The sequence below is a fragment of the Rosa chinensis genome, chromosome 3 (genome assembly GCF_002994745.2).
Source record: "Rosa chinensis cultivar Old Blush chromosome 3, RchiOBHm-V2, whole genome shotgun sequence".
Lineage (NCBI taxonomy): Eukaryota > Viridiplantae > Streptophyta > Magnoliopsida > Rosales > Rosaceae > Rosa > Rosa chinensis.
Window position 1 is genome coordinate 29619063 of NC_037090.1, and position 27951 is coordinate 29647013.

The window sequence follows — 27951 nt, forward strand, 5'->3', positions numbered from 1 at the left end:
TACATAATGTTCCTATCTTAAATAACTTTGTAAGTCTCATCACATCTTGGTTGATCGAGAAATGAATTTAGGTCCTGTTTAACATGATCAATAATGATTCGAAGGTCAGTGCCTATTTATCTGCCTACAAGCTACAAGTACATAATGTTCCTATCTTAAATAGGAATACTATTATACGCTCAACATATCGAAAATCTCAATTCTACTTTAGTTTTTAAAAAAATTTGCAGACTTGGGAGTTACTGATTATGAGTTTTTGCATTTGTTAGTAAATGTGCAAAAAAAAAACCTAAAAATAAAGAATTGTATGTGGTATCACTTTCGCCAACGTAGCGACGAAGAACAGTAATAATGGAGGAATAAAAAAAAACGCGGTGCACGCAGGGATGCTTGGGGGGTGCATGTAGGGATGTTTGGGGGTGCATGTAGGGAATCACGTCCGTTCCCCATTTTGTGAATGCTCACTAGAAACTAAATGTGAATCTCCTGGGTACTATCCTGCGAGCTTTGCAGAAATGGAGAACTACTACTTGAAAAAGCACTTGGAAGCTGAGCAGAAGCACCTTTCCACGGATTCTCGACGTAAATGGAGGAAAGCAGCCGCTCTTCTCCGTTCTAGAAGGTTCCGTGGTGTCGTTGATCTGGCAAACCAGGCCAGGGCTGAGATACAGGTCTCTCTCTCTCTCTCTCTCTCACTCACACTTTTTCTTTTGCAGTTTGATGTTTATTTGTTATTCTTCTTGGAAATGTTAGGGAGAGCTAGCTTTGGGTTTTACAGTACGTACTAGAAATGGTGTCTTCAGAGACCTGTTGTTGAATTTGGTTACAGCATTGATTTCGTGGTTAACTATCACTTCAAATGAACTTATATAGTTAAGAGCTAAATTCATTTTACTTACTCACAACTTCATTTGTGCCCCAAACTCTTAATTTATACATTTTTGCTTGTACTCTCCAATTTGATTAATCATAGCTAGGGACGGAACCAGAAATTTAAATTGAGTGGCGCTAATTTTATCTTATGATGCTGTCAAGTTTTCCTAAGTTCATATAAAGCTTATTTGTCGTACTTTGACTTCGATGAGTCCGTATGATTTAATGGCTTCATGCTGCAAAACTATTCCTTTATCTTCTACATCTACTCCGTACCCAGGGCGTCGATGCCGGTAGCATCAAGATTTATCAGAAATTTCAGTTTGATTGATTTTTCTTTAGTAGTTTGTGACTTGCAGCTTAGCTTCTTTTGATTTTCTTTGTGATTGGGTCAAAGTTTTTCAAAGTATATGTTTTGTCATTTGAGGAAGTACAGTACCTGGGCTTTGCTTGTACCAATCTTTTAATATATATTTTCTTTTCAATCCCTTAATATTTTTGTATTACCATGCATTTACTCATATATAGTTGCTTTTGTCATGCTCTTCTCTAATCTTCCCTCTATCTTCATGCATTCACTTGCTTCTGTACAGTCAATATATCTAAGTTATTTTTTTTCTCTAAAAAGAATGGGGGGTGCTGCAACACATCCCAGCACCCCCTTGGTTCCATGCCTGATCATAGCCAACTACGATCTAATCCTTCAATTTCTTGGGTTGCATGGCATCACCCAAGAAACACACTATTTAATTACATCGTCAATGTTAAAAATTAGCCCAAGTGGACTCGTCAAGTCAGCAATTCATGAAAAGAAACTGACGAATTACTTGACTGATGGTTTTGATCAATTTGGAAAGTATAAGGCCATAGATGATCAGGCGCACAAACAATTGTAAGTGTAAAGTGCAAAGAGGTCAAATGAGTTTCACCCTATAGTTAACTATGGTATGTCGGTTTCAGATGATTCTTCATAACTTTCACAAGGGATCAATCAGATTTGATCCATACGAATTGTATTATTCTACTAGCTAGTTTCGATTAGATGTTGAATTGCATTGGACGACATGGGTTAGTTTAGATTCCAGGAAACTGTGATCAATGGGGTTAAAATGTTGATTAGTTACATGCATGATTGTGTGTTTGTTGCTTTCTCATGTGAAATAAGAGTGCCGAGTAGATAAAATGCAACCCCAGCATTCAGTTCATAACTAGCCCGATCAATTTTCACCCACAATAGCCTTAACAAGATGCTAGTTCAGTTCACAAGTGATGCTTAGATAGGGAACAACTCAACTCTTACTGTAGATACTTTTATTGATGTCAACATTGTTAACTGTTCAGACTTTTCCATGTCTCCAATTTCAGTTCCTTGTGTACACACAAAAATCATTTTGGAAGGTCCTTGTGGTTTTTCATATATATACAACTGAGATGCATCAAGAGTTGTCCAAATCTATCTAACAAATTACTTGAGAACCTTATAAGAGTGCAACTCGATCTGTATAAATCATGTGTGTAGTAGAATCTGTGGATGTTCATACACATATGCAGGTTAAGCTATGTAGGTAGGAATATTTTTCTGTGTGTCTATATATGTATGTAGGTCTGTATATAGCCTATTATATTGTCATTCTCAGTTAAGGGCTTTGGCTTATCAAATTAGACTAGAAGTTTACAACTATAGTGCTATGTGACGATGATTGTCTTTTTTTTTTTTTTTCAGGGTTCAGTTGAAGTTGCTGTTAAGGTTCAAAGAGCAGCAATACTACAGTTTGACAAAGATGAGCTTGCATCTATCAAACGTGACCATGATATTGGGTCAGGTCAAAATATGGTGGCAGACAATGAACTTGCTATGGGTATAGCAGGAACCCAGGTTTGTGTCTCAGCTACTTGTCTACTTATTGCATTCTTAAGTCTTTCCTGTCCTACTTATTTATTAATTCTGCCATATTGGGTCTTTTCTTCTTCGATCCTGTAGCACTTCTATTTTGGATACAATCCTGCAGCATTTTTCTCTAGTTACATTTCTCTCTCTTTCTTTTCCTTCATTTCCATATCTTTTTACATAGTTTGAAACTTGTTAGATTTCATGCTGATGTCTTTAAATTTGTCAGACTTAGTTTCTCAAATTTGCTTGATGGCGTAACTTTCAACACCCCACCATGTGTAAATAAAAGATGGATTAGTTTCTCATCATTATCAACTTAGTATCGTTCTTAACCATTTCATGAGGAAGTTAATATAAAAAGGAAAAGTTGACCGTATGCTGTTGTTGGCATGGCATCTGAATCGACCTTAGTTTTCATTGAAAAGTCTTGCTTTCTCTGGTTCTCTATTCTTTGTCTCCGCTTCTTGATTACTTGTTCTTCCAAATTTTAAGTAGCCAATTGATGGTTAATATATACAGGTTGCCAGAGGAGGTTCTGATGTTATCAAATTGGATGACAATTTTAGAACTGCAGCAAGTGTGGCCAGATGGAATCGTGCATACATAAACATCCAAAATTTTATGCAGTTCCAGTTAGCAATTAACGTAGTTGCTCTGGTGATCAATGCTGTTTCTGGACGTGTTTCAGGTATGTTGGGACGTCTGGCTAATTTTCTTCCATGTGACACTTATATTTATTATGAAAAGACACAAACAGTGATAAATTACACACCACTTTCAGGAAACGTTCCCCTTGCTACTGTGCAATTACTTTGGGTCAACCTGAATATGTACACTGTTGGTGCATGCGCACTTATACAAATGCCCCAGTTTTTGACGGGTACAAGCTTCATCACCAGGGGCATTTGGAGGAATATCATTGGCCAGAGTATCTATCAACTGACTGTCCTTGGAGTTCTCAATTTCTATGGGACGCAGCTACTAGGACTTACTAGTCCAGATGCAATTGCTGTTCTTGACACTGTGATATTCAACTCAATAGTGTTTTGCAAGGTAACTTTAACTGGTAAAAGGAAACGCTAGTTCTCTACTGCATCCGCCACAGGGTTCATTTGACACTTCAGTACTAATCAAAATTTGATTTCTTGTATATATGTGTGCATATATCTAGACACATGCATATAATCATTGGGGACAGAGAATCTTGTTTCAGTTATATATTATTTAGATTGTGGTGAATTGATAGCATGTAGTAGAATACAGTAACTCTAACACTGAAATTCCACATATGAATCATACATGTTTTTTCTTTGCTTTTGTCTTGTCAGATGCTTCAGATGAATAGGCATGAAATAGAGATGATAAACACATTTGACAACTGGATATTGGTAGGAATCATGATTTGCACTTTGGCCTTTGAAGTTGTCATAGTTGAGTTCTTGGGAGTGGTTGCTAGCATTGTCCCACTATGGGGACTCACCATTTTTATTGGATCAGTTAGCATGACTGTTGCATTTGTCCCGGAGTGCATGCCTGTTGGAAACTCAGCCAAAGGGACTGGTGATGGCTTGGCCACAGAAGGACCGGAAATTCATAGATTCTCCGCTGAGCAGCTGAATGCTGTTAGGAAGTTGGTCCAGGTTAGTAAATAATTGCAATGAAAATTTAAAAGATCTTATTGAAAGCGTTAGAAGAGAAACAAATATGCAAATATACATGCATACATACTATATTTCCACGCACATTACCCATAGGTCAAGTTATGTGTGTGAAATACAAGTATATGTATGCAAATAGGTAACTGGTCACTACTATCATTCTCAATTGTCTTGTGAACTCTTCATACAACTTTAGCAGGGAGCGGCAGTGATTGCTATTATTATTATTATTTTTTTTTATTTTTTTTCAATTCGGTTTTCTTATTGTTGACCAGGAAAATTTCCAAGTCGCTTTTCATGGTCCAAAAACGGCACTACTGAAGATCAATTACAGTGCCATATTTAGATCTGTTGGTGAAGTTAGAATCTCAGCTCAAATGATGCAATGCACCTTTGTGGTGTTGGCAACTTTTGTGGTTATTGTAAGGGTTGGGGATGACATTGATTTTGCCTTCTCCATGCTGACATTTTTGGTGAAGCAGAATATTAATGGTATTACAACCATCGTCAAATTTTGGGTTGCTTTTGCGGTTGACTATGGTTATGCCTCCGTGGTGATAGCTTTACTGGTAATGATAAAAATAGTGGTGGAAAAAGTGCGTTGCAACGAGATCAATAATTGGTCTTCGGGAGATGCAACTAGATTTGTCGTCGATTATGCTCTTGCAATGTTAGAGTATTTACTCTTCCATAAAATAGATTAGAATAGATAAGATTATAAACAAGGCTTTTAGGATATAGCACTACACTTATAATTATGTATAGCTAGTTGAGTTGGGTTTAAATTTTGCCATTGATTTTTTCCTTGTATAGCTAGTTGAGTGAATTATTGGTATATTTCTAAATTTTATCAATATGAAACATCACTGTTTTGAAGCTGATGGTTTGGACCTGTATAATGTTTGGATTATAGTTAATTATTGAAGCTGATAGAACTGAAGCATTTCACTCTTTTTTATTCTCTGGAATCTGAATACTTTGATACACAACACACACACAAACAACACACACACATTAGGATCTAAAAACTAAACGGTTGAAATGTCAACATATGATCGAAAAGTTGGTCTAATGCCCTATCCCTAAAAAAGACCGAAAAAAGGGATCCCTTACTAGAATCACTTATGCAAATTTTCAGCCAAATTGATGATCGTTAAGATATCAAATTAAATTAAATCAGTGAACGAACCGAAACTGTCGAACCTGAACCGTTCGTGTTCATAATTGTAAATCGCAGTTTTGAATGCCTTACGGATTATCAATTTGGCTAAAAATTTGTAGAGATTATCTACTCATATATACTTAATAACTGAACAGTTAAGATGTGGATATGCAATCGAAAAGTGAGTCTATTCAAGGAAATAAAATCTAAGGAGGTCTTTAGTATGGAAAGAATATACTAATGCGTTGCCTCCACAGTCGTAGTCATTTCAATTTTTAAAATAACCAATATGCTATATAGCTTCCCAGCACTAGTCTATCACATATGGTTACTCAACATTTCAGTTGCATTTATCTACAGTACATTGATGTCTCAATACATCAAGGTAAACCATTCATATTGAGACATTCATCACTGAATATGAGATAATTCATAGATTTGCTAGTGGTCGTAGCAGCGGAGTTGATGGGTTGATGTATTTGGGATTTATCCCCGGCCTAAAGCCATGTCTATAGTGAAATCTACTTACCAATCCCATTTTCTAGTTATGAGTAGTTCTTGGACTTGGAATTTCTTGTTGGGACTGCTAATAACACCAATTAGTATTCCACGCTACTAAAATGGCCAGACACTTTGTCAGTTTCTCTCACTATTTTTCCCTCAATTTCCATGACCAGACAACTGAACTAGATACGTTAGACCCTTTGCGGTCGTGTTGTCACTTAAATGCAAATCATCGATGATCAAGTTATGACAGTTTTCACCAACGACCAGCATTATCATCTCTTTAGGTTCAACGTCTACACTAAACATTCCGTAGCTCTATTATTGTACTTTTGGATATAGAAATTTAAGTTCAAACTTGTTAGTCAAACTTATTGTTTTAAGCAGGCCCACCAGTGATTGTTGTTTGGGTAATTATCACAATAATTAACTCATTTCAAAGTATTGTTCACACCATAACGAAGTCACCAATACATATATATCTCACGTAAATAATACACACACACATAGTCATCCACTTAGGAGTGCCACTAATACCAACTATAGTCACAGTTAAACTAATAACTCCAAGACAATATCGTAACTATGCTCATAACGAATATCGTGAGATTTACTCATCTTTGAATCCCGCTGCATCTTCACACACCAACCAAGATAAGCACAATCACCTCAATCCACTTAACACAACTCTGTCAAGTACCTAATCACATACGGTCCCAACTTAGTACACGAATCACAAGCGATTAAAGTCTGAAACCCCCGTTTTGAACTAAAACCACAAAAGTGACGCCAATCGAGGAGAAACCACATCTGATACCACCCAAAGTCTCTGGAATACTTCTACGATCGATATGTCAAAACCACAAGTCAATCGAACACTCAAATCCTCATAGATTGAATAATCAAACGGTTCAAAACCGTAAAAATCATAACATAATCAGACAATCTCCAAAAATTACGTATTATATATAAAACGCTCGTATCGATGAGTCAATGATATATAAAAATAGAAACTGTCCCTTACATGACAGGAACGCCGCCAAAGCGCCGCCACAGGCGGTTGCATAACCACCACATCCACCACTGGCCAAAACTTAAAACCATATTAATCCAACGATCCAAAATATCAAGAATACCAAGTAGAGCAACTTTAATACCTGGGGTTCAAGCCAACTCGGTCTAGATCGCCGCCTATCGCCGTCCAAAGCCCAATAATTACTGTTCACGTTGAGTTGCAACTCCACACTGAGAATCGCTCGAAACCACAACCAAGGATCAACAAGGGATGCTTCTACGACACAAACATGCTTTGTTTCAAGCCTAGCCATCACTGCTCGAGGAGAGAATTCTAGCCAGATCCGACTGTACTCGTCTTCGCCGTCTTGCTGCGCCGCCGTGGGTGAGAATCGCCACTAGAGGCCATTGTAGGGAGGAGCGAAATGAAGAGGCGAAGAGGTCTGGGTTGGTTTCATCGTCGCCGGTCACCAGAGATTAGAGAATGTACTGGGTCGAGTGTAAAGAGGACAGAGAACAAAGCGTTTGGAAGATTTTCAGTTTTGGCAAGTTTCCAAAATAGTAAATTTCTGATTTACTCAAAACAGAAACCCCTATTTATAGAAATTTCCAAAAATAGTATAAACTTTCGTTGACCATAACTTTCTCATACAAACTCCATTTTTCACGTGTCGCATGTCCATGAACTCGTATCGACGCGCTCTACGACTTTTGTGAAGTTAAGAGAAAATCAACGAATAAAAAGTTATCCTTTTGACCCCTCGAAAATAAAACGTTTCGAGTAATTATTCGTCCAAAACACTTCCACCTCACCCACGAACCACAAAATAGCCCAACAACTACTAATTAAATTCTGGAACAATCCTCGGAAAAAAAATAATGAAATTTCAGGGTATTACATAATTGGATATGCATTCTAGTTTTCTAGGTACCAGAATGAGTGGTAGATGACAGAAGTGCATAACTGTCTTTGGAAAATAGGCAAAGCGTCTTGAACTGGAAATTGGGCCCGAAAAGCCCGAAAGATAGAACCAACCCTAATGGGTTCGTTTTCTGTCAGTTTTCATTTTGAAAAAAACCCAAACCGATAGTTTCAATCTCGGTCTTACTGATTTTCAGGCCTGGCCTGACCCGAGCCCAGGCCTAGTATCCAGGATTCCTTCGGTTTTGAGATGCTGGCGAACATCACGGAGCCACTTGTGATATCCAGAGCCAGTTGTTCCCAATGGAGCAAAGTCTAGTTTGTTCAAGTTACTCATCCTGAGCAGAGAACAAGAAAAGGGTTAGTTCAGTGCGGAAAAAGCTCACGAAAATAATAGAAATTTCTGAGCGTAATCGCTCCCAAGAAATTAGAAATTTCTAAGCGTAATCACTTCCAAGAAATTAGAAATTTCTGAGCTTAGTCTCTCCCAAGAAATTTGATTCCAAGAGGTATTGGATTAGATCGAAACAATGATGTGTTTGTGGTCGATCATAATTTCTCAACAAACTCTAAGTTTGGAGAACTCTACAAGGTCCAAGCTTAGAGTGTGCACGAACCCCCACAATTCAGCTTATGATCTCCCCTATGAAGAAGAAAGGGGGGTAGAAGAAGGGAGGTTGCAAGTCCCCGAAGAAAAAGAAGGGAAAAAGTATAAAAACTTCAAAAACAGGAACTTTTAAAACATACCTCTAAAATTGCTGGAAAAGTCGCCAGAAAAATCAGCGGAAAGTTGTTGGAGGGTCATAAGAGAATTGGGATGGTCGGCGGTGGTTGTCGCCCGTCGGAACTGGTCGGTCGTGGCCGCAATTAATCGGTGGTGGTCGTAATTACCCTAAAAACTTTTCTGTCCGGTTTTCTACATGCGGACCGTCAGTCAGGCGGTTGGTTCTGCAAGTTTTAGATCGGTTTTTGGAACAATCTGACCAGTTATGGAATCATGAGATCAAGATGCTACTGCTGGAAAAATTTGGTGGCAATCGGAGGTCCGGAAGGTGGTGAACCGATACAGTTTTTGCTGCAGACAGTTTAGAGTTTCAGGTGGCCGGTTCGGTAGGTTTCCGACCTGTTCTGGTGGTTCTGCCGCCGGTTCTGGATTCCTAGGGTCAAGGGCTCTAAGGTGTGCTGCGGGGGCAGAAAAGGTTTCAAGGTTTTGTATTCATATTTAAGGTTTTAGATTCCTGAATCAAGGTTTGGCTATTTGCTATACTTTCATTGATAACAGGGGTCTCTTTATATTAGGGCTGCCAAATTCTCCCGAGCCAAACCAACCAACCGAGTCCATCCCAAACCAAGATTTTCGGTAACCGAAGTTGTGGTACGGTATAACCGAACCGAGCTCTCGTATCTGGTACGGTACTGGTATTGATTCTTACAGAAATATGGTATACCGTACCGTACCGTACCAAGTATTTAATATAATATTTATTTATTTTAAATATTTCTTATATTATCAAACATAGCCGTTGATTTTCTTCAGTTTTAATTCACAACCATTAGATTAAAAATTTCCAAACCCTAATCCCTCAGTCCCTCTCTTGGTCACTCCCTCGGTCTCTCTCTCTCGAACCCGAGCATGGCTCTGAGGTTCTGAGCCTCTCAAAGTCTCAACCTCTTTGAAGATCAATCGAATCTTTCAAACCATTACTGCTGGTGAGTACGACCTTCGATTGTTTTCAATTTTAGTGATTAGAAGCTTTGGATTGTTGATTTAAGGTGTGATTAGAAGCTTTGGATTGTTGAGATTTACCAATTTATTCTGGGTTTTCAAGGTTTTCCTTTTGTGCTTGGAAGAACAGGAGGATCGAGGACTAAGTTTGATCTTTGAGGGAGAAGAAGGCAAAGTTTGAATCTGGTAGGTGCAGACTGCAGACCGTGCATACCGAGAATCTGGTAGGTTTTCCGTTTTCCTTTTGCTGCTTTTCTTGTTTGGTCTAACATGCTGTATTTGGAGTTTCTAATCCAGAATCTTGGTTTTGTTGTTACTTGTAATGTTGAAATATTCTAGACCCTGGTGTTTTTATCAGAATTGATTAAAGTTTTATGCTTTTTGAGTTTCTGAGTTGCTCGAAGCCTCCAATCCTCCATGAATGTAATGATAGCATATATCTTCGATTTGGATATAGTTAGAAACTTAGAATTATTCCTGTATGAAGATGAATTTGGATGGTGTTTATGAAATCCCAGTAACTCTTAACTCTTAAGCTATGCATTTCATTATATGAGGCATTTGTAGATTAATTGAGAAATCAAATGGAGAGTATTGCCTTTGAAAGAGGGGAAAAATAGTTTATTGGTTTTTTGGGTTTCAGTATTATCAAAAGCTTGCTTCAGAAGCAGCAGTTTACAGTAAAGCTATTTATGGTTTAAGTCATCTGTTATTGTTCCAATTTGTTATCGGTTTAAGTCATCTATTATTGTTCCAAACTGCCAGCATTCTTATTATTTTCAACAAAAACTGAATTTGCAGAAACTGAGTATGAAGTGTGAATTTGCAGAAACTGAATTTGCAGAAATTGAATTTGAGGGAGCACAACAACTCAGCAAGGCAGCAAGCAAATATGAAGTGATGATGAGATGAACTTTGAGTCCTTGAACACTTTGTTTTCAACTATTGCACTTAGTTATTGTATCATTTGATATTTTGATTCATTTATGTGAAGTGTGAACTGTGAACTATGAATTATTGACTTAAAATTTGTATGAACTATGGAGTGATGAAGGGGATGAACTGGAGTGATGAACTCAAGTAGTGAAGTTAGCTTATTTTTCATTTGCAGGTTGGGCCTTTAAATTGATGTGAGGATTGCAGTTTTTCATTTGCTGACAGGTTTGGGCTTTTAAAAATTTAGTTGGGCCGTAGCTAAAATCTGGCCCAATCTTAAACTCGGTACGAGGCCCAACCAACTGAGATCTCTGTATACCGACTTCTGTGGCCTGTAATGGTAGACTATTTTGTGTATCAACTTAGTTTGGTACGGTAGGTGGTATTGGGCTTCAAGGTCCGATACCGTACCGAACCCACCCCTACTTTATATAGAGGATTACAAACATAGAAGTAGAGTTGTACATGGAAAGGTAATCGTACATTGATTGGATATCTACGAATATCTCTAACATAAATCATATTACAACTTGCACAAGTAACTTAGAGTTTGGGCCAGACACATATTCTGGATTTACTTGAACACATAATGTTGTGCCCTGTACCTTAAAGTTTTTACTACTTACATTTTATTGTTATTGATCGAGGAGTTGACTTTTTCTTTTGTCAGTTAAGTTAGGAATTTCCTTGTGAATGTCGTAGTATACGAAAAATTGAGTTCGTGGACATGTAGTTTGTTTAAATCGGAGTTTCTACAGAAAAGTTATGACCAAAATGGAAAGTTACTATTCATGGTGGATATTTTTGATATTTTAAGAGGAAAGTGGGTAAAAAGGTGAGAGAGAGAGAGAGTGAAATTGGGACAGACCCGACTCCAGCCCCCCCTTCTCTTTTTCTTCTCTTCGAACCGGAACCCATTTCCGGTGAAATCACCTCCGCCGGACCACCGCGGGCCTCGTCACTGGCCATCATCCTCTCTTCCCCCTTTTGCATCTAAGTTAAGATTTTCGATTGGGTAACTTTGTTTTTTAGAGATTTGAGGAGAAATTCCCAGAATGGGGAAATCAGAGACTTGCTTTGACCTTCGGTTTCCGGCGGGTTCTGGCAGATTCCTTTGGGGTTTTGGTTGCTGGGGCGACGCTAATCCTCATCCCTAACTTCTTGCAGCTTGTGTTGGCCTGTGGAGGAAGAATTGAAGGTGATTGGGGACGTGAACAGTAGCGTGAACAGTTGCAGCCGAGTTCTTGATTTTGGGTTTGAATTTCCGGCTATTTCTGCTTGTTTTTGGTTGTTATTGCAGGTATAGAAATTGTTGGGTGTGTTGTGGAGATGATTTTTAGCTAAATATGTTGACCAGAATTGGATTTAATCTTTGAGTTTTGTGTTAAACTTGAGATTGTTGGGTATTGAGATTTCTTTGGAATTTGATGTTGAATATGGTTGTTTGATTATTATGGTTTATAAATGTTATGGGTTAAGTCTCTTGATAAAAGGCTATTGTTGAATTATTTTGTTGGGAAATTAGAGAGGAGATTGGGATTTGAAAAGGAAAAATTAAAAGAGAATTTGGAGATTTTGGGAAGAGAATTACTTTATAAATTGGTGGTTAGTTTTGGTTAAGAAATTGAAATTTAGTTGGTTAAGTTATCGAAACGATCCTTGTCAAGATTAGAGTTTTAAGGGCACTGAAATTGTAAGGAATTCTAAAAATTCGAGAGTTGAATCCTAAATTGAAGAATTGGTTGTTAGAGGAAATATCTTTTGAGTAATGAGTATTAATTTCCAAAGGATTAAGCTTTGACTCTTAGATTAATTTCTTATCGAGGTTAATTAAATCCTGTCCATTTGCTACAGGACGTTCTAATCCCTCGAGCGAGGAGGACACGGGCAGGCAGCAGGATTAGCTGCGAGACTTACCTGTGAGTGGACTTTTATTTTATGTAAATAATGCATGCAGCATGGTATTAAGTTTTTAATGGAATATTATTTGAGTAAATGTGGTATCATGAAAGAAATGGATTTAAAGAAAGGAGTTGGCAAGGAGGCTATCTTTGGCGCATGCGTATATTACCTAGTTGGCAGTCCCTTCTAAGTAATAGTCTGGTTGGCAGTCCCTTCCAGACTGCATCCCAGTTGGCAGTCCCTTCCGATGCGTCACCTAGTTGGGAGTCCCTTCCAGATGACATGAGGTAGTTAGTTGGCAGTCCCTCTAACTACCTGTGGCTAGTTGGCAGTCCCTTCTACCCACCGCCTCCTATTCCGATTGGCAGTCCTTTCCGATGGGTCATCTGGGTGGCAGTCCCTCCCAGATGGCATGAGATGACTAGATAGCAGTCCTTTCTAATCATCAAATGAGTTTTCTTGAAAATGATTGAGTTGGAAATATTATGAAATCTCGCTGCATGTCGGTTTTGTTAACAAGAGAAATGGGGAGGCATTTAATTAATTGTTTCATAACTTGTTTCAGTTTTGTCCACTCACTCTAACGGTTTTTAAATGTTTTCCCCTGGGCCCTTTGGTTTCAAATGCCCAGATTTCAGATTGGCCGAGATCGCGTCCAGGAACTTGAGGCATAGGAATCAACGCTTCCATTTTTGACTGTAGGTTAATACTTAACCTACCTTGTATGATATCGGCTTAGTTATGCAGCACTGCTCTGATAACCTTCTATTTTGGAGAATGTTAATGCTTGAAAATCTGTTATCGTATTGAAGTTAATGTGGAATTCGTACTTTCTGAATGTAACTTATACACGTGGAATGTAAATGTTGGATTGTGCATGTGAGTAGGAGTTTATTATTAACCATGACCAGGTTTTGTGAAATTTTGGGTAGCCTATTTTAGGGGAGGTTCTGCCGATTTTTCGGTAGGATTTCACCTGAAGTGGGCCCCATAGGCTCGTATCTGGGTTTCAGGGTGAAACTTGGGTCGGGTCCTGTCACATAACACATTTTCAAATTTGAAAAATACAATATTTCTCATTTATGTTTTAAAATATATATATATATTTTGAAAACTTTCCCGAACATGCTAAGTAGTTTAGGCTTGTTAATCAGACGTATTGTTATAAGTAGACCCATCAATGATTATTGTTGTATTATTCACACTATGTTTAATGATTACTCTCATACTAATAAACTATTTAAGTTTTTTTTTTTTTAAAGGAAATTCACTATGTGTGCAGATCTATAAGTACAAAAAATACTATGCGAGCAAAATCACTACAATCCAAGTGCAATGCTTCCTCCACAAACGGAGTCGGTACATGTAAATAGATAAAATTACATCTTGGAATCAGAGCATCTTGAGCTAGTATATGAGCAACTTCATTTCCTAACCTCCTTGTATGCACAAGATAGTGTAGTAGTGGGATGGAAGCCTTGGTGTAAGGCCACCCGACATGATGCAAGCTCAGCGTGTTTAGCAAAATGTATATGTTGTTGGGTATGCATAAAGACCCATAGATAAGCACCTATAGAGTATCTAGACCTGCACTAAAAGTTGTGCAATTAAAGGATGCATCCGCATTTAATTTTATATAACCCTGCGACGAACATTTCCCCTTGTTTTGAGATAAAGAGCTCATACATTAATATGGCCCTAATTCATGGGCAAAGAATAGTATAGAAGACTACTCTATTTTGACAACTAAAAGCTCAAAGTAGTCTATACTAACAAAAACACCTCGCCCCGTAGGTAATCTATTTTACCTGACTCCAAACGCCGAGCACACCATTGTGGTATGTTGAAACCAAATACTTCTACAGAGGCTCATAGAGGAGTTCCCACTAGCATAGACAAGACAAACCACCCGATTGAGTTAAAAGTGATCGAGGTTTGTCACCTAACTAACAACTAGAAAAAAACAAACACAAAACAAATGCCTAGACCGGGCCAAAGCCCACTACCTCCCACAAAGGGAATTATTGAAAAAAAAAACTGCAAATAAACACAGAGCCCCAGCCCAACTAAGTCTGGCCTAAAAGGCCCAGCCCCAGAGCCTAATCAGAGATCCCTGATAAAGCTCCCCACCGCAAAGCCCAGCCACCATGGAGAAGTACCACCAGCCACCACTGCTGACGAAGCACCAAAACCCATGAACCAGCCTGGCCACTATTCTGCCGGCACAACTCCTCCAATAGAGAAGCCCATCGTCAACAAAGAATCGGAAGAGCATCTTGTCACCTGATCCGCATAGCCGTAAAACAGCTATCCTCCTCCCGCACGCACTGTTCTGAAGCCTGAGAAAGCATAGATGCTGCAGTCGACACTTCCACTCCGCTAGCGCTGTGCTTCTAGCCCCGAAACCCATCAAAGCGATGGTCAAATCGCTCGACAGGGCAACCCAACTTCCCCTAAAGATCACCATGAGAAGACCCCAGCCGCGTTGGACCCTCACCTGAACCACACCTATATCAGAGCCAGAACCCTCCGACCGAAGCCACTGACCCCTTAACTAAAACCTCCCCGTCTGGCCGCACTCACCACTCTCTGATGAGGCCAGAGGCCTGCCTCGACGTGGTGAGCAGTCGGACGAGAATCGATTCACAAGACAAAAAAACCCTAGGTTCAGAGCTTTTTTCCTTCCCTAGCCTCATTAATATATTTAATTGTTCTTATTATAATTTCCCCTTGTGTCAAATGACGATACAGTAATTTGAGTATAAGATTTTATTATGGAGGGTTTCAATTAGCATACTATTTTCATGCCAAAAAAAAAATTGCATATTATGCCAAACAACGGTTATACAACTCGACCAATATTAGCCCAGTACCATTTGGTCTAGTGGTATTGTCTCCCCTTTTTGAAAGTGGGAGGTTGTGAGTTCGACTCACAAAAGACTAATTGTAGCATTTGAGTTGTTTATCTGATAAAAAAAAAAAAAAAACTCGACCAATATTAGATTAATAATAAAAATTAAGTTAAAAAAAAAATCTATTTTTGCCAGATGAAGTTGAATTGTTCAATATGTACTATACGTAAAAGTTTCCATACCGATCTACAAAGAAAGGTATTGGTTCTTGATTTTGTCTATGGTACATCCATGTAGTAATACGTCAAGTGGACTAGCTAATTTGATTAAGAGGTAAACTAGCTCTATTCGTTGCTAGACTAGTATGTGACTACTCTACTTTAACATAGAAATAGTCTATTTTTGTATTGAAGCAATCGAACTATGTCTACTCTATGTACTGGTACATTTATATACCGTAGAACTTCTATTGGTCCATAATAACATATGCTTGCATTTCTCTATCATTTTCCCAAGCTGCTATATTTCTTTGCTTCAAAAGTCAAGTTTCTCCATCACCTCAATTCACTTGTGGCTTGAATGAATACTGCCGCTTTCATTCATCTGAAAAAATAAACATCTTAATTTCAAGGATGATTCTGACAAAAAAAAAACCAAAAATAAATAAATGGGCAAATTTCATTTTACCTCCCTGATCTTTACACCCTAAATCATTTTTGCCCTTGCACTTTTAATTTCATCACGTGTACGTGCCTCTGTACTTACCAATTTCAATCAATCTTGTATAACCCTTGGCTTTTTTTGCCAACTATTGTGTGATGTATTTTGAAATTGTAGTCACATATGATATAATTTTGTATACTACATTTGTGAATCATCATCATACAAGTGAGTCTATTATAACCACATTTTCAATTTACAAAAGACTTGACAAAAAAATGAATTATTGGACATGATTGATTAAATTGGAGAGAACAGGGGTACATGTGATGAAATTAAAAGTGCAAGACCACAATTGATTTAACATGTACATGTTAGGGAGGTAAAATGAAATTTGCTCTAAATAAATTCAAGGATACTAGTAGCTATTTCAACGCTAAAAGGAGGAACAAAAGAAAGTTTTTGTACACGCCACCTACCATATGCGCCTTCAATTAATCCTGAATAATCTCAAAGAAAGATGCTCTTAATTGTTGTTTAGGTTCAGTTTTCTCTATTTCTACTTGTTTTTCTATGCATCATTGTCGGTCAATTCTATTAGATTTCCCAACACTATACCAAAAACCTTATCAGACGATGGGAGAAAACCGTTGTGTGATCTGGAGTGCCACTATTGTAGATCGAGCCGCTGTCTGTTGAAAATTCAGACAACGGTGGAACATAGTTGTCTGAGAAACACACAGGCGACGGGTATGTGTTATAAGTGTTGTGTGATAGCTCGGAAGATGGCTCAGCAGATGCCAGGTGCAATAGTTAAAACACTGCCTTGAGACAACAGAACTTGTTTAAATCCGTTATTTGTTAAGCTTGTTAGACAACAGAGTTCTAGTGTTTTCTGTTGTGTAAAAAGTAAATTAGAAGACTTATTTTTGAAAAATAAAAAAAGATTGTCTAATATATAAAAATTTGTTGGATGATCATTTAAATGTCCATTTTACCTAATGAACAATAGTGATCAAATGGAAAAAAAAAATTAATGCAAACAATCAAATAAACTAATAGTACTCCTACCCATATTTAAAACTTCAAAATATATTGGATCCACCAAGATACAATTCCTATTACTCATTGTTCCACAAAATCATAAATTGGTCACAATTAATGAATATATACATAAACCCTGGGCTCTGGACCTCTGTGTTCCATCAATGGCGGCCAACACCGGTCTCCCTCCTAAGCCACCTGATGATGGCCCTCCAACGCCAATCTTGTATGGTAACCAACGAATCTAGCCCTCATATTTGCATCCCCATGTTTGCTTTGCGCCAAAGTGAAATGGGTGATGTAAATGAGATTGATCGGTGGTCTACTTTGTTGAAACCCAAGGATAAATGGGTGCAAAATTGGGATTTTTGGATTCGTCTGTGTAGGGCGCGGCTCAAACCAGACCAAATCTTGATGGGAGACCTGATTCTGGAAGCGGTTGTGAGAGGCAGTGCAGATCATGGTGACCTAAACGCCTCTGATGGCCAGCAGAGGCAAGCTGGGTCAGAGGCAATGGCTGGGCCATTTGGTTCGATGCACGCAGGCGAAGTGATGGTACTCAGATATGCAGATGGGGGTCGAGCGGCTCAGGGAAGCTTCATGCTCCATTCAATGATGGTGGCGGCGAGTGGCTTTAAGCGATGTCATTTTTGTCACGACTCTGTTGCCCAAAGCTGGGCTGCTTGGGTCTGATGCAGGTGAAGCAAGAGGCTCAGATTCTGTAGGCGCCGGCGATGGGTGCCTGCTCCGATCAGTAATGGCAAAGGCACAAAATCTCACACTCTGTCCTCAAGGAGTAGTAGCATAAGATACTGGTGTGATGGCTGCCTGTGAGGGGATGCAAACTTTTGGTGGGATGTCCAAATCATTTGGATGGCCCAAATCAGAATGGAGGCCTTTGTTTGGGGTGTCCAAAACAGGTGGAGCTGCTTTTTGGTTTTAGGCCCAACTGTGGCCCAACTTGATGAGCCTAAGTAATTTAGGGTATCGCATCTGGGACCCCAGTGGATTGTTTCAACCAAATACGCTTCTATTTACCGCCTATGACTCTAGTGAATCTTCTGGAATAATATTGAAGGAGAACTTGATCTTGAAATAGCGGCGCACTAGATGTTCAATGAGTATATCTATCTCTATGTACCACCATGGGTACTACGACATCTTCTTTTTATGTCCCTACATGACAACAGAAGGGTATGTAATGACTACTCTGGCTTGAGGCTAGCACAATTTTCTTATCGCTTGATGGCACTCCAAAATTATTTTCTGGAGGTGTTACACTACGATTATAATCAACTCTATTGAGTTCCTATTATATGAAGATAATTCATTTATTCAAAAAAAAAAAAGAATCGGTAACAATTTATTGTTTAACATTGCATCAGGGAAAAAAAACATTAGTGTGCTAGAAATAGATCAATGATTATCGGACTATCCCACTTCGGCCATGATTAATGCTTGCTCCTGCTGCTCCTCTTTTTTTCTTCTGCTTCTACACCCCACCCCCCACTTCGGCCATGATTAATGCTTGCTCCTGCTGCTCCTCTTTTATCGGACTATCCCACATCAAAAGCCACACTACCCATGAGCAACATGACAAAATGACACATGCAAGAAGCTACAGAGAACGACAAAATAAAAAGACTTACATTTACAGTTGGTAATGCAAACCCCAATTTGGAAGACATGTGGTCTTTCAAAACAGAAAATGTGGGAGCAAACTGAGCAATCCAATTAACAGAACCAAAGTGAATAATTTGAGTTTATAAATATATGAAACATAACCAAAGAGAATAATTTTAGGAAACAAATATAGAGTAACAGTAGATAACAAATCCAATTAACACACACACACACACACACACACATATATATATATATATATATATCAGTTGTCCACCACCAAGGTTCAATCCTCCCACCTCTTGTTCAAGCATATTCTAGTTCACAAGACAACTCCTTGGACTGTACAGAAGTTCCTGCATGTTCTCACCATATTCAACGTCTACGTCTTGCTTCTGCTCCAAGGCTGTATACTCAAACTTACACAAATGGCAACAAAGTAAATAGCTATATAAAAATAAACTTAGAAAGTGGTGGATGTGTGCATGACTGAAAGTGCACACACATAGAAACACAGAGAGATAGTTATTAGAGCAATACTTGCACTCCTTGAATGCACACTTGGCCTAAATGCATACATAGAGGTTTAAGTTTGCACCACAAAAAAATCACAGAGAGAAAGAGAGAGATGTACGGTATCAGCCATGAAGGTAATCTCCATGTTCTCTGACAAGTGAGGTGATTTTGCTTGACAAGTGAAAGGACCTAGACAAGACAAGTGCCATATAGATTATCTAAAGTTTGAGTAGGAGTATGAAATCTTTATAAATCTTGATTCTACAAGAAGAGTAGAACAATGTTCTTTTTGTCAAAAGTAAAATAAAGATGACATGGTAACCAATTTCAATTAGGTCTTCGGAAAACAGAGTAATGTATCCACATTTGTTTTTAGTCTTCACAAGACCCATATTTCTTTTTTTGGCATAGCCCTTTAACTAAGTAGAACATTGTGAGTGTAGCATGTGGAAATGGTTTACTATCCTTTAGTGTCATTATCTTCTAATGCATATGAACTACCAAGTGATTTAAAAGCCAACAGAAACCTTCCTATAGTTATGCTTTGTATGTGGGTTTAATAGTTTTTTTAAGTTTTAACCTTCCAACAAAAAAAATATTTAAAAAAAATGACTAATGTAAAATGCCTAAATCTTGAGAAATTCAAACAAATTCGAAAGAGTAAAAATAAAAAATACAAAACAAAGGAAATCGCCATACCATGACTTTGAACCTCCAATGAAAACAACTGTGCTAAGTGCCATGCACCTCTGTCCTGCAGCACCAAAACCAGAGACAACTAGAGCATTCAAAGTAGCATTAGGACTTGCACTAGGCATGACAATAGCATGATTTTTGCCCCCATATTGGACTGGAAAAAGTAGCTTATCAGGTATCTATCAGTTCACCTTCAACAGTTCCAAAAAAATGAAGGCCACTACTTCGCTCATTTCTAACTAACCTGAACGCATTTCCCTTTAGTCGATGCTCTTGCATATATGTGCACGCCAACCTTTTGATGTAAAGAATATTGTGTAAGAGTACAGCTAGGAAAACTAATTTAGCATGGCAGGAAAAATTGCGAAAAAGAAAAACTAAGAAGACCACATGTGTTTGTCCTAGAACCATATTTATTCTATAAATGGCTAAAGTAGCTATTCTGCCAAAGATAGTGATAGCATACTCACCTATCTCAAAGAGTATTGACAACCAAGGTAAAAGCGGAACTTGAATCCCACACAAAAAAACTTATACTCTAACTCAATGAATATCTTCAACGAGACAATTCAAATTGAAAATATGTCATATTTGAAACTCAAGGTAGCTTTCATTCTTAAACTTAGACATGTTTGCACAAAAAACTTATACTCTAACTCAAGGAATTTCTTCAAAGAGACAATTCAAATTGAAAATATGTCATATTTGAAACTCAAGGTAGCTTTCATTCTTAAACTTAGACATGTTTGCATCTCTTGCTTGAATGAAAACCACTTTTAGAGACAAACTATGAATCTATACTTGTCCTTATTAACATCAAGTCAAATATAACGAGATTTAGAGAATGAATTTTCAGATATTTGATTTATCTCACAGTGGAGGTATATAAAGAAAATTACAGAAATACAACAGGTAAGTACTAACTACGAAATAATTACAATATATTCTATTCCTAATGTTAAGCCATGACTCACGCTAACACATCATATGCAGGTTGTCAACTCAATTGTAGACTAAACCCTAAACCAACCAAATAGACAACTATTAGGACTATTTGGGTTATCAATATGTAAATAATCATCAATTAAGGAATGAATGATACATATATAATACATCACAAGAAACTAGAGCAAGGACGCAATCACGATGAAAATACTTATTGTATTAGAACCCATAAATGATATAGCTCAGATATCATCATCATCATCACAAATTGCATTAACAATATCCAGCCACAAAGCATTTACTTCTCAAAGGTAGCAAACTTATTACAGAGTACCCAAATTTAAACACAACTGCACAAAATATAGTAAATTTGAGATATTTACAGGTGAAAACCAACAATCATCAGAAAGAGAAATTGCGCCACACAATTATCAGTACAAATAAAAAAGAAGACGGGTTAAAAGAATCCAATTTGAGTCAGTCGAGATGGGTGTTCACAAAAGAAGCCAAATTTACCTTAGTACCCAAGCAAAGCAACCTTTGATTCTTAAAAAGAAACACAATTTCACCAAAGCTAATGATGAAACAAGTAAAACTCACAAAACCCATTTATTATACTTGAATAAAAGGAAGCAAGAAGCAACCCAATTCATGCCAGCTTGGATCCACTACTATTCTTCTAGCCGAATTGGAATCATCCCCCAACGCGAGGCTCCATAGCCCAAGAAGCTGTTTCTTTTCGGTGCTCCGAGAACAAGAATTGAAAACTGAGAAAAGCATAAATGAAATCGGAGTCGATTAATTAGTGAGCTTGCAAAGATTGTAGTACCTTCGGCTTCAGTGATAGAGATAGTGGAGAGTCTAATGAATAGATCTTTGAGAGCTCACTCACTGAATCGGAGTGAACGGAGTAGAAAACGAGGCCTGAAAGTTGGGCTATTGTGACACCAGGTCAGAGACGAGCTTCAGAGTGCAGTGGAGTATGAGGGGGTTGTGAATGAGTTGGAGAGAGCGAGTTAGGGTTTCCATGATTGAAGAAACCCTAGAAACCACTCTTCCTTTTTCCTCGTCCTTCAAATCCCCAAATTGAAAACCCTAATTGAGTATATTGAACCCTAATAGAGTGTTTTTAGAAGATGGATTTTGAGAAGAAGATGGGTTTCGAGAAGAAGATGGTTTGATTCTTTAAGAGAAGAAGACAGGTTTTGCTTTGAGAAGAAGAAGATGGGTTTTGCTGTTTTTCTCGAAGACTAGGTAGCTGAGTGTTGAAAACGGCTAAGTGGGCGGGAGATTGACAATGTGCAATAAGTTTGTCAGTAGACAAAGGCGTATTAAGTTTAGTTTTGTACTTTGTATAATCAATTCAGACAACACATAAATGAATTTTGGTTGTCTGATAGTCTACACTTGAAACTTCAGCTTAGGGACTCAACAAGCAAATCTCCCGCCTAGTGCAAATCACAAACTCATTTCTCCAGCCTAAGATTTCATCTCACATTCACACAATAAAAATAGACCATTCTGTTGTAGGAGCTTACAATCATATACCAGTATATATTTCACCCAAAAATTGACCGTTTTGTTGGGTAATGACTCTCATTTTAGGGTAAATCTAATTTTCTTCCAAACTTGCACAACATAAACAAAAAAGGTGTTGTATGATATTTTGGAACTTACTCTCATACAACATATACAACTATACTGATGTATAAGATGAGTCAAAATTTCGATCCAAATTTGAGCAAAGGTGGGAGGGAGATGTGCTGCCTAATTTTTTTCATGACAATAGACAAATCCTTCTAAGTGTAGTACAATAATCTTGGACTAAAAAAAATCTGATTTTTGACATCCTTATACAACTGAATCTCATTAAACCTGTTGTATGAAGCAGTTTCAATCAACACCAGACGAAAACTTTTTTTTCGTTGTCTAAAAAATGTAGTATGATAAGGTTTTTGGCATAGTGCAACATTGAAAAATATAGAAGAAGACGAAGCTTTATTGGACAAAATCAATTCAAAGCTTGAAATTTGAAGGTTAAGAGTCTTCTTGGCCTTTCATTTATACAAAGAACACAACACAAGATGAAAATGCAAAGCAATTAATTGACAAGGGCACAAATGTGTTCATATATATATATATATATATATATATATATATATATATATATATATACAGATCCTATCCAGAGCAAGGCATCGCTTTGAAATTTCAGAGTGAGGTTAGGATTCAGGGTCACTTTTCGGTCGCATATCCACATCTCAACCGTTCAGTTTCTAGGTACTAATATATAGATCATCTCTGCAAAATTTCAACGAAATTGATGGTCTTTAAGGTATCTAACTCGCTTAAACCAATGGACGAACTGAATCAGTCCAACCTGAACCGTACTAGCTTTAAGGCAGTTATCAATGCCTTAACGACCATCAATTTGGCTGAAATTTTGTAGAGATGATCTATACATTAGTACCTAGAAACTGAACGGTTGAGATGTGGATATGCGACCGAAAAGTGACCATAAACCCTAACCTCGCTCTGAAATTTCAAAGCGATGCCTCGCTCTGGATAGGATCTGTATATATATATATATATATATATATATATATATATATATATATATATATATGTAGATGAACAATTAAAATAGGTAGGTTTGAAGGAGTCGTCAATATTTTAATTTTCTTTCTAAATAAGTTGGAGTGGCATAGTAGACACCATAAAGTGCCATTTCCCTTAAAATTAGTTTACTAGGCTAGGAAAATGAGCAAGTATTATCAATCATACTCATATTTATGTATACCGGAAAATTATGCCATCCATTTTAGTTTCGCGCACGTACCAAGTGGTATTGATGCACTACTATATATTTAGAGTTTAAAGTGTGTTTGGATGAGGGAAAATATGATGGAATTTAATTGAAAGTGAGGATTTCATAATTCCTACAAGCTAATTCCCTCGTTTGGCATTATCAGACTAGAAATTTTAAATTTCTCTGTGCAAAAAAACGAAGGAATTCATCATTTAAATTCCTCACTTCAATTTCCACCAAAATATGTGTCATTTACGAATTCCCTTGCAGTATTCAATTTTCATTTCCAAAACAAGGTTTTTTTCTATTTTATTTTTTTATTTGTTTTAAACTTTCTTAATTTATTACACATTTTAAATCCTAAATGGATACAACCAAACAACAGAAATTGCAATTCATGGAATTTTATATTGATGGAGTTAAAGATTCCATCATTTATAAATTCCTATGGATTTCATAATTTTCTCATCCAAACGCACCGTAAAGGAAATTACTTTTTTTTTTTTAATTACATTTGAAACTTCCTCACTTAAATGGAAATTAGCTTCATACCTTGTACGTATTATTGTTAAAAGGAGGAGATCATGGAAATTTTCTTCTCACCCACTCCCTCAATTTTATGTTTTTTCTCGTGTTTTTTGTTTTTTTTTTAAGAAAACTGAGATTTTATTCCAAGATCAATTAGGAGAATGAGTCTCCTATTGTACAATGTCTAGAATACAATTTGGTTCTATTCCAAACCAAGTTTCAGTTTGTTCTTATTCAAAAGCCATATTGGCTAACCTGTTAGCAACTTTGTTGCTCGTTCTAGGTGCAAAACTAATTTGTACCCCCTGGATGTCCATCATTCCAACTCGAATGTCATCATAACACTTCCAAAGTCCAAATTAAAGACTAATAATCTCTACATAGGCGATATCTTGAACCGCTTGCAGGCAATCAGATTCAATTGTTGCTTGGTGCAGTTGCAACTGCTTAGGTAGGTCAATACCAGCTCTAATGGCTAACAGTTCAACATCTTTTGCAGAATTAACATGCTGCATTGGTTGAGCAAAAGCAGCAATGAACTTGCTATTTGAGTCACGAATTGAGGAATTTCTCCATGTGGTAACTGCTTTAAAAAAGCACCATCAACATTGATTTTTATTCTATTGGCTGCAGCAGGCTTCTACTTCTGTTGTAACTGTTTGACCGGCATGACAACATGCTTTCTTGCCTTTTGAAACTCCTCAAGCCAAGTCATACAACTAAAGAGTATATCAGTTGTAGTTTGTGACCTATTCTCCCATAATTTTGAATTTCTATTCTTCCAAAGAGACCATATGATCATCATAAGCTTCTCAAAGATCTCAGCCTTAAGACTCAAGGCTTGCTCCAACATCCATTCTTTGAAGTTAAGATTAGGAAGAAGAGAGCTATGAAGATTAAAGGGAGCCCCAGATAATAATTCAAGAGCTACGGGACACGTACAAAACATATGGGGTGTCTTCAAGTCTATGCGTGCATAGAATGCAGTTGACTTCTCCCATGTACCCCTTCGTAAGCAGGCGGTCTCTCGTGGGCAGCAGATTGCTACATGCGCGCCAAACACAAATTTTGAACTTTTCCAGGAACATTTGCTTTCCATAGTCTCTTCCATAATTCTCTAAATGGATCACCATTTGATGTTGTAGTTAAGGCATTACCAAGTACTTGGTCTCTAGCTACCCAATAAGCACTTTTAACAGTAAAATATCTCCATACTCCACAAAAGCTTATCTTGCATAGGACGCTTGCTTAGGGGGGATCTTTAGGATCTGTGCAACAACATCAGGATGGAAAAAAGTATGCACTACCTCAAAATTCCAGGATCGATCATAGGAATTTATTAAGTCTCCAACCCTATGTTTTTTTGTTTATCATAATAACCTTTTAAGATAATTTTATTACGTGAATTTTTTTTCTAAAAATTATTTTAGGTATTTCAAAATTTGGTGAAGCATTTGACACTAAATTTTGGCTTACATTTATATATAGTAGAGAAGATGATAAATCACATGAATGGTTGTGGGAAGTTATCTAAAAATGTGAAAAGTAGTGGGAAAATACTGGCAAACATAGTTAGTAATTTTCTGTTTAATATATATATACACACGTTATGCATGATTTTTTTACATTTTTAGTTCATATTTTACACATTAGAACTTCAGACACAGAGCTTTTTAGGTTATGATGAAGGTCACTTGCATTCTGATATTAATTAATGGAGTTATGTTTGGTGATTTGGGTAGTGTGGGAGCATGGATTTTACCAATAGAACACTACCGAGAGATAGATCAGTATAAATGAAGAAGGTAACCTGAGGTAGAAAACACAAAGGGCAGAGAGCCTAAGGGAAAGCCCATGATGCTAGGGATCCCCTATGAAGAAGCCCAAAGAGTGATACACAACCTGGATATTAGCATCCCATATGATACCCCAAAAAGGGAAGAAAATCCTAATTACATATTAATACCCTCAAGGGCACCTCCAGAAGATGGATCGGTGGACCTATATATGGTCTCTAAAAGCTTGTGGTATTTGAATTACCCTCGGATAGCCTAAGTAAGGAATGTAGAATCAAAATTTATCTCATTTACTTGAAAGACAAGTAACCTTTTTAGGATTAGGTTACGCAAAGACCATCTTACCCTGACATGTAATCTCTTATATAAGGAGGCACGATACACCAACTCTGGTAACAAATTTTACCCAACTTTAGCCCATTGCTCTGAGTTTATCATTATTATTATAACTTTGGCATTTCTACTAAAAACGTAAAAAAAGAATCAATAAATTTAGATAGTTGTGCAGAATCTCACTCTCATTCTTCCTTTCCTTTTTATATTTAATTTTCTTCTATGTTATTATACAATAATCACCAATTAGATCGAATCTTTACAAGCTTCTTCTTTCTTATAATCGTGAGCATTATAAGTATCTTATAATTTTGTGAAGTCAAAGACATTCATTTTTATAAGGCTTATTATCGAACATGTATCTTGAACTTGGTCATGATTGTCGATTTACACTCTAAACTTATAATTGCAAAAATTAGCACCATTTACTTAACACAACTTGTCAAGTTACACCATTTTCATGACATTAAAAATGTTCTGCTCTTAATTCCTTCTAAATAGAGATTTTTCATCCATAAGTCCTTAAATTTACACCTTCTTCATCAAATTAGGTATTTTCATCCATATATTTAGTCATTTGTTCTTTTTCTTCTTCCAAAATGTTTTGATAACTTATATAATTTTGATTTAATCTTTAACTTTTAGTCTTTAATTTGTCACTAGCCAATAGCCACATCAACAAACAAGCAGAGGCTTTACAAGTGTCACATCACTCACTAAAACTTAATGTTAATAAATAAATGTTTGATTCAACTAAAGAGGATGAAATTTACGGTTTATGTCATCTAATATTAGGTTTTTTTTTTAATCGAAGGAGGTCAGCCCTTTATTGAAATTGAAATATTACAACGATACGACGCCAAAAAACATCAAGAAATGAATAAAACAGTACGAAAAAGAAAGTACATATGAAATATAAAAACTTAATAACGCAAGGAGCAGCAACGTCGAGACGCAGCGCTGATTTTACACTACGGATTGCAGCCGTGTAGTGAATTGAGTGGTCGGTGGTTTGACTGCCCATCGAACTCCAACGCACAAATTGACAAAAATCAACTTGGTGTCGGAATGAAGGTACTCTCCCACCTAAAGATCGAAGCCGGCCAAGGGTGTCAGAACATGGCCATGTTGGCAGACGATCTTTCACGAACAAATACCATAGAATTGGGTCCTGGATCAAATACCAGTAAATCAATGGAGCCCCAATCTATTCTAGCAACTGATATGCAGCCTACCAAAGATTATAGGCCATATACCAAGCCCAGTCTCCACCCGGATCCCAGATCCAGACTAGTGTGCCAAAACCACCTAGATCCCAAATCAGGATCCGGAACCTTCTGCAGATCCGCCATCGTGATTCCTGATGGCCAGTCCACCACCACAGCCGGCATGATCCCTAATCCCCAACCCACCATCGAAACAACCTGCACAAACAAAACCCGAGACCAGAATCACCATGAACCCATAAACCCCCAACAGTCGAGCATGAGGACCAGCCATCGTCACCATCAGCCAAAACACCACCGTGAACGACGGCTGAAGACCATGATTGGCCTTGCAC

At 37.5% G+C, this 27951-nt stretch overlaps 1 protein-coding gene and 1 long non-coding RNA gene across 2 annotated transcripts; both read left to right on the forward strand.

Annotated features, from left to right (window-relative positions):
- Positions 1-228: 228 nt before the first annotated feature.
- LOC112193117 (probable calcium-transporting ATPase 6, plasma membrane-type) lies at positions 229-5303 on the forward strand. Its single transcript, XM_024333151.2, has 6 exons — positions 229-671; positions 2597-2749; positions 3284-3452; positions 3546-3817; positions 4093-4404; positions 4698-5303. Exons 1-6 carry the CDS (start codon positions 516-518, stop codon positions 5124-5126), a joined length of 1491 nt encoding a protein of 496 aa, XP_024188919.1. The 5' UTR covers positions 229-515; the 3' UTR covers positions 5127-5303.
- A 6404-nt stretch (positions 5304-11707) lies between these two features.
- On the forward strand, positions 11708-13411 carry LOC121052158. Its single transcript, XR_005808213.1, has 3 exons — positions 11708-11986; positions 12541-12605; positions 13220-13411. It is a non-coding gene; the product is annotated as an uncharacterized LOC121052158 (long non-coding RNA).
- The last annotated feature ends 14540 nt before the right edge of the window (positions 13412-27951 follow it).

Coding starts and splice junctions, on each gene's coding strand:
- LOC112193117 (XM_024333151.2), top strand. CDS start 516: ATGGAGAACTACTACTTGAAAAAGCACTTGGAAGCTGAGCAGAAGCAC. Junction 672..2,596: donor AGGCCAGGGCTGAGATACAG/GTCTCTCTCTCT, acceptor TTTTTTTTTCAG/GGTTCAGTTGAAGTTGCTGT. Junction 4,405..4,697: donor CTGTTAGGAAGTTGGTCCAG/GTTAGTAAATAA, acceptor ATTGTTGACCAG/GAAAATTTCCAAGTCGCTTT.